Consider the following 8,449-nt stretch of genomic DNA (forward strand, 5'->3'; position numbering starts at 1 on the left):
CACCCTGTGACTATGGCTTAGTCACCGTAACTTGGGGTGGGCTCCGAGCTCCTCAGTGGGGACGTAGCCGACGATAGCCCTTTACCGTCAGTGAATAAACCAACATTAAAAACGTTAATGTAAATAAAAACAAAAGAAAAATAAAACTTGTAAACTAGAATGAAAAATGATAAATGCATGGTTTTGCAATATTTATGTTTGCAAATCTCCAGAGTTACACGACAAGAAACGTGCCAAGCGCCAAGAGGAGCACATTATTTATTACGGTTACGTTTATGAATTATTTGCCAAACTGTACCAGAATATTCCTTACTTTTAATATTATAAATCCAAATGCATGGATTGATGTTTATTAGAGTTTGTAGCCTAAAGGTCTGAATGGATATCGATGAAATTTGACAAAGAATTAGAAGACAGTCTGGAAGAATACATAGCCTACTTAATAAGATTATTTTAATTTTTGACGCGCAGACGAAGTCACGGACGAAAGCACAATAATTTGGATATATAGTACATAACTGTTCAATGTGAAATTAAAAATTTATTTGCCAATTCCCTTGGGAAATTAGCAAGATTGCAAAGAGTTTGAAAGAAGTTCTTCTTTTTTTACAATTCACAAGAAACTTATTTTGCTCATAACACTATATTCTAGCAATAATTTTTAAAAGTAATATCCAATGTTAACATACGTTAACATTAATTAGTTAAATTAGTTAGTTAAAGAAAAAGAAAATGTGGTCTAAAGCCGTCAATACCTTAACTTTCTAAATGTCAATCGAGTTAATTCTATTGTGAAATATTTTGACTCAATCTTAAAACTATTGTAATAACTAGACTCCTACTGTGGATGTCTGCCAAGGTAGCGAAATAAAAAAAGCTTGGATGGTGTGAAAGAGAAAATGCTAAAGAAGGGAGTGATTATATGACAGCTGATAGAGATATATGGAAGAATACATACCGTGCCAACTCCCTCCCAAAAACAGGTTGATGGTGATGAAGTTTACTGGTTTTTTTGTAACGGCAAACGAGCAAGCGGCAACCTGAATCCATCCAAACGGAAAGCGACCGCTTCGCATAAACATCAGCAATTGCAGATACGTTGCCCTTAATTGACGGAGGAGAAGACGCACATAAAGGACATTTCCTCCTTCTATGCGTCTCCACCACCGTCAAATCCATCCTTTCCTGTTAAGAAAAAGGGTGGAAAGGAAAAGGGACTAAAAGTAGGCCTCTGGTACCACACTCATCAGACGAAACACGGAATTGCTTTTATGTGTGGTCGTGGCATTGCTGGAGGCGAGCCGGCCCATTCGTGCGAAGATGTTAAAGCGGGCTCTACCACTGTTAAGAATTCACCTTTCAATTAAGTTAAGCAGATGCGTATATTTGATACGAGAAGGTTTTACAAAGTTTGTTTTTGTTGTGAAAGCCGAACAACGAACATCGTACATTTTACTGCGGCCCGCATGACTAGTTGAAGCGCTATTTCCACGTGAACATAAAGAGGACAATGCCAACAATGGACTTAGGATTTATGGACCTGTTCCACTTTTGTTATTAATGTTGGAATTTACTTTTTATGTTGGCAATCATGGAATCATGCAACGTTGCTAGGGAACTATGTATATACATGTAAGAAAATTGGAGTGTCTGTTTTTAATATCAAAAGAAAAATTTCAGGTTTCGGGAAGATGATGAATTTTTGTTTTAAATTTTAATTTCTTTTTGTCTGTCTACCTTTTTGTTATCCCAGAAAGGGCTGGGACGATTTCGACTGGACTTTCACTGAAGAATAGCTGACTTAGACGGGCATATTATAGGATACTTTTTTATCTTAATATTGCGTAGACGAAGTCGCGGGTTACAGCTAATTTTGTATAAAATTCTCGCAAACTTCTTTAGTACTAAAAATAATTTAGACACACATAAGAGTGTAAGAAAGGTTTAGTTATAAACGCTTTTAAAGTCTAAAATGTGATGATGGTCACAAAACAATGTGTTACAACTAAAAAAACCAGTAACGACATTTTCTGTCTTTGACAGTTCCTACTGTTAATACCTGTGTCGACAAGCGACTTAAACAAATTGAAACATACGGGTCGCATGATATTGTTAACCACATCTGAACATGGTACATTTAAATTTTTTCTTTGTCACTAACTGTCAGTGCTACCAATTTATGTGCCTGCAATGAATACCAAAGTAAAAATTAACGTCATAAATGTTAATATGAAACGAGGAAGTGAGACAAAGGAAAATATATTCAGATACAACGTTGCATACGTCTGGTATAAGCTTAACTTATGATAAATTAATCTGCAAATTTAAGGGAATATATATTCTACAGGAAACTATGATAAAATAAAATGAAACTTAACGACAATGCTTCAAACAAAAGCCATTACAAAATTAAAAATGTTATGTAAATGTTTTACATTTCCTTTCAAACTAAGTAGTGAAATATTTCATGTCTACTATTTTAAATTAAAACTGTGCTATTTTTAAATTAAGGCTCCTTTTTCATTAACTACATCTATGTCATGGCATAGCAATGGCACATTGTTTACAGATTCAAAGTCGCATTAGCTAGAAAAAGGGTCTAAAACTAAGTCTAAAAGGGTCTAAGATCGTGCAGGAAGTAAAGCATTACGTCACAGCCAGTGAACTAGGAAATGTTCCGAGACGCTATCGCTTTACACACGCTGTAGATGTCCAGTTGGTCAGCGTTCGATGCTCTCGTATTCATTTATCTATTTATAGTCGGCACATTCAAAGCTTATGTAAAGACAGAGGTCATTTACATAGAACGGTCACGAAAAATAGCCTGGTTTTTACGAGATGCAATTTATGCATTCGTAATGATTTCCGATCAATATACTCTAACCCATTCTCTTAAGTGTAGCATAAAAATCCTGTACTACTCTAATCTATTCTGAATATGGAACTTAAATTTTTCATTTCTCATGCGTAAAAACTGCTTCAGAAAGTCCGAGCATCTGTCCTTTAATTGTGTTTTAATGTAGTATAAATTATTTAAAATCGCGTGCTCATTATCTTGTTTGGTCAGTGGGCTACTTTGGTAGTATTTAGCATAAAACAGAATATTCGTTACAAGGCACATCTGCCAGCGGAAGTATCGGATACCACCTGTCGTGCCGCACCCGCCAGCACTCAACCGCGACCAACTGTCGCCGGTTTGACTATTAAAATTTTTAATCGATATTAATGTACCTTGTTGTTTAAAATGAAGCAATATTCGTTGAGACTTCATTTGGAATTAACCTGCATCTGTTCAAAGGCTTCTCAGTTACTTCCATAGCTGAATATACCAGAAGTTTTAGAGTATTTTTAAATCGTAATACTACTTAGAGACTATACCAAAAAGAACGTCATTTTCGAAAAAAAAAGAAAAAAGAAGGTTTTATTTTAATACATAGAAAAAGTTAAAAAGAAATACCACAAATCGGTCGGTGTATATTTAAGTCGACACAAAAAGGTGCAGCTGCGTTTTCGGTTTCTGATATGAATATTGAAGTACGCAGCTGTCTTTAAGGACTAAGGACACAATACATCGCCACAAAAGTATCGTGTACTTACTACTTTATTTTGATAAAACAATGATAATGAATCATCCTCACACTTCATACATTTATCAATAACTAGCTTTCGCCCGGGACTCGATTCTTATAGAATTAAAAAAAAACAAAAGTGTGTTCCTATGTGTTCTTTCAGACAATCCTCTAGGTCTATGCTAAATTGCTTCGAAATCCGATTAGCCGTATAGGTTACAAACTCTAACAAACATCCATCTATCCATCTAAACTTTTGCATTTATAATATTAGTAAGATTACAATCACATACATTCAAGAAAGTCTACTTATAGATCTGGTCTTCACATCTTACGACACTTAATTTTATCAAATCATTTATTTTTTAATAATGTAAATGGTTTTATTTGCAGCCGGAGCGAATCGGCGTTAAACAGTCCGACGGAACCGGATGTGTCGCTGGCCGCATCCCTCACCGACCCTCTTGAAGCTCACACTCTGGATGAGGCGCGGCGAACCATAAGGTACACAGCGCATTAAACTACGTCGTTTATTTAATAAAACCATAGATTACTGTAACTATTAATTGGTTTATTTCGCGATTTTGGTACGACTTATAAGATTTTCAATTGCTGTTTGATTTCCAGGGATTTGCGCATGAAATATCGCGCTCAAGCTCACCAACTTATGACATGGCGTCGCGCACATCGCTCGCAGGAGGAATTAGTGACGCGTCTGCAGAGAGAAAAGGCGGAACAGTTGAAGTCGTTGTCGAGCCAACTTCTACTGTTCGAATCGAGGCTGGTCCGGAAACAGAAAGAGATAACCAGCATGCTCGCGCTTAGAGAAACTATCATAATGAAACAGCAGAAAGTCATAGAAACGTTGCAATCAAAGCTACACGAAAATGGCATAGAACTGGCACAACAGATCCCAGATTTTCGTGATATGCTTCAAGATACACATATAACTGGCGATTTCGATTCTTTGAACGACTCAGATTCTGCCGTCATAATGGAAGACGTTGATTCTGATTGCAGCAATCTCCCGCTAATACCGAGATTCAGGTCTACGAATCCTGACAGTGTTACTGTAGTTCGATCCATTTCTGATGCCATAGATACAAACATCAAGTATAGTGTCGTCAGGCGATCAAACGGATTCCTCCGAAGGCCTGAGATACTGGAAACGGTATACAGTGTGGAAGAAGAAGCCGATGGAGATTCCACAAAGGGGTTAAGTGCACAGAACAGCACTGAGAAAGAATTAAAAGATATGAATAAAACTGATGAGCAGAAATACAAGGAGACTAATAGTCTGCTTGCTCAAAGACGGGACAACTTTAGAATGAGAAGTCTTGTATTGACAGCTGAAGTCAAAAGCATAGATTCTGATAAAGATGTGGCTAAGCCTAAAACTAAGGAAGTCTGGTCGTATACTTATGTGCCAAAAAGGATGATGCCGGCGAACGATTCTGATGAAGAAGTGACTTCTAACCCGGACAGTGATGAAGGCGAACAGGAGTCCAGGTCGAACCCAGTAGTGACATACAACCGTGTTATGTCCAATCACAGGAATGTAACCAAACCAAAAGATGTTAAATACAAAAGGATTAATAAAGCGAAATCGAAAAGTTTGGAAGAATTAAGGGGGAGGTTAAAAAATTGGGTGGAGAAAGGCAACAAGCTTTCAGGAATTCCATTAGAGCACGCACAGAGTTATGCTTAAATTTAATTCAAGTTCCTTTTAAAAAAAAATCCCTTTGAAATGCAAGTGAATGATTACGCTCATGGCGTTTGTGAATTTGCAATTAGACTGTCTTTAGTTCTAGACAAATCCGCTTAATTACATTCACAGTCTTTAAAATATGTAGTATTTTAAGAGATATTAAAAAAAATATTTTTCTTGAGGTTTGATGAGTCTATTTTCAACGTAATCCAGTGAACGTTCAATAGTGTAATATTTTAATAATAAATGCAAATAATTCCAATATTCTTGATACCGCAACTTTTGTAAATATGTTTCTACAAAGTTAATGCTTAAAATCATGTATACTTTGATGTTTAATTTTAAGGCTGTGCATATATATTTGTGCTAATAAACTATTATATAGTTGGGTGAAAGGCTATTTGTTTTAAGAACCACTAAGTAAAATGTTCACAAGAGCCATTCAAAGTCTTCATTTAAAAAAACATAAATGGAAACCCTATAAATAATTTCAATTGATTTTCAGACCGGATCTAGATTAAAATTACTATATTTCTGCATACTTCATTATTTATTTCATACTAGCTGTTCCCGTGTGACTTCATCCGCATGAAATAGCGAAAAATGTATTGTTTACATTTGTAAAATTATTAATTGCAAATGTCAAAATGACATGATGTCAAACCATGGCAACCTTGCTTCCTTGATGTTTACAGCCTGTAGTTTATGGGCCCTTTCGCACATTAAGGTTTTTTTTACAAATTATTTATCCCCTAAGTTTAATAGCGTGAAAATATATAGCCTAAAGCGTGACGCAAGTGTAGGACTTTTTATTAAAAAAAGAATTATACAAAAATATGCTGTAATTAAAATCTTAGGCAACAAAGAAGTGTGTGTTTACGCTTTATTATATTAGTATAGATTTTAAATACGGAGTGTATGAGTCAATATCGCGTAAAATGGCGGTTAAACCAAATAGCCTATCACCCGTCGATATGTAAAAAAAATCCTACAATAACTATTTTCATGTTGAGATATAATTTAATTTGTATTGTATGATATTGAATATTTGATACAAATTTTTATTTCCGTCAATAAAGTATATGTGTATTGCGTTAAATATTGTCAATTTAACTAAAACATAGTTTTTTTAATTTGTATTGTTTTCAAACTGTGATGCAAATTTTTTCAAAAGAAAATGTTTTATTGCCGATATATTAATAAATTTTATTATAATAAGCAATTTCATAGTCATTATTGTAATAGAAATTAAACAGATTTTAAAAAGATATTAATGTTAGATATTTTTCGATAATAATGCTTTTATGTATTGCAAAAAACTTTAAAGAATTGTAGTCGGTTTTGTATTTAAATGTTCTATGTGCTTAAATTAGATGTAACTGCAATTTCTACATAAAAACAGAATATTTTCTATACACATGTCTTGGTGCCAATTTATAGTAATAAGTTTATGTATAGGATGTTCAATTCCTCAAGTGAATTTTACTCTATTTTGCGCCAAATTTTAATTAAAACGTAGTAAGAAAGCATTTGCCAACAATTCAATGTTTTAAAATATCTTAACATATCAATTATGCTGTAAATGATACAAATCGCTTGGAGATAATATTTTATTATTCTGATTCATGTTTACCTACATTCCTGTTAACAGTCAAATTACTGATTAAAATGAATCATAAATTACTGTTGTTTTATTACCTTAATTCATCATCACCAGCTCACTATACGACCCCACCGAGGGGCTCGGAGCCTACCCTAATAAGGGGTGACTAGGCCATAGTCACCCCTTACCCACTGGCCCACATGGGCAAGTGTGGATGACTATGGCCTAGTAGACTTCACACATATCTTTGAATTTCTTCGTCAATATGTGCAGGCATCACGACGTTTTCCTTCACCGTAAGAACGTCGGGTAAATTATGTACATATGAAAATTCGAAAAATCGAAAATCACATTGGTACACGGCCGGATTACATGTAGATTACAAGTCAAGTGTTTAAACCACTGAGCCACCGACGCTCATTTTTTTACCTTAATTACTAAATCTATACTATTATAATAAAGCGTAAACACACACTCCTTTGTTACCTAAGATGTCAGCAATTACAGCATATTTTTGAATAATTCTTTTAATAATAACCCTACACTTACGTCACGCTTTAGGCTATATATTTTCATGACATTAAACTTAGGGGGTAAATATTTTGAATAAAAACCCTAATGTGGGAAAGAGACCATAAGTTGCTGCCAACATCAAGAAAGCAAAATTGCCATAGTAATGTAATTGGTATTTTGACATTTGCAATTGAGAATTTGACAAAAGCAAACAATAAATTTATAATTTCATGCGGATGAAGCCACACGCGAACAGCTAGTAGTGTACATTTTCTCTGTACACCCCATCATTATCAACTTGCCCTTATCCCTACTGAGGGTCGGCACAGTATGTGCTGCTCTTCCATACATCTCTATCAACCGTCATATCTAAATCCACTCCCTTTAAGCATATCCTCTTTTATACAATCCATCCATACTTTCTTCGGTCTTCATCTTCCTTTGTATCCATCCACATCAAATCTTAACACTTTCTGGTTTATGTCCCCATCGTTACTGTATATCCTATTTTGTTTGAAAACCGAAAAAGACATTATACCTTTAATTCTTGTAATATGATGTATTCTATTATTTATAGATATTATCTCTCATAATCTTACTAATATTATAAATGCGAAAGTGCAGATGGATGGATGTTTGTTAGAGTTTGTAGGTTAAACTGCCGAACGCTCGAATTGGGCATAGATGTAGAGGATAGTCTAGAAGAACACATCGTCTATATGCTTTTTTAATCCCATTTGACCTGGCTTTAAATAAAAAACAAAACACTGAAGAAAATAACATTTCCGTATATTTAAATAGTACAAAACGGAAAGTACTTGATTAAACGCTACATCGGTAGCTCGCGACTGATTGCTAACGAGTAATTACGTTCGCTCGCGTTTCCCTCGTCCGACGGAACGACGCATTTAGTATTCATAAAATAAAATTTACAACAAATCTTGATTATTCAGGAAAATAGAAACAAAAACATATTTGTTCTATTCCTGTCCCTTATTGTCTGTTATTATTAAAGCGAAATAGCAAATGCATTAATAATTTCAGTTCAATTATAAA

The 8,449-nt window shown here is 34.6% G+C and overlaps 1 protein-coding gene across 1 annotated transcript in view; it reads left to right on the forward strand.

Annotated features, from left to right (window-relative positions):
• LOC106108159 overlaps positions 1-5,732 on the forward strand; it is a 29,967-nt gene extending 24,235 nt beyond the window's left edge. Inside the window, exons 3-4 of the mRNA XM_013289251.1 lie at positions 3,963-4,073; positions 4,197-5,732. Of these exons, the coding sequence (XP_013144705.1) occupies positions 3,963-4,073; positions 4,197-5,277 (1,192 nt within the window). The 3' untranslated portion in view covers positions 5,278-5,732. The remainder of the gene's footprint in view (positions 1-3,962; positions 4,074-4,196) is intronic.
• The last annotated feature ends 2,717 nt before the right edge of the window (positions 5,733-8,449 follow it).

This window comes from Papilio polytes, unplaced genomic scaffold (genome assembly GCF_000836215.1).
Source record: "Papilio polytes unplaced genomic scaffold, Ppol_1.0 DF821845.1, whole genome shotgun sequence".
In the NCBI taxonomy this organism is placed as follows: Eukaryota; Metazoa; Arthropoda; class Insecta; order Lepidoptera; family Papilionidae; genus Papilio; species Papilio polytes.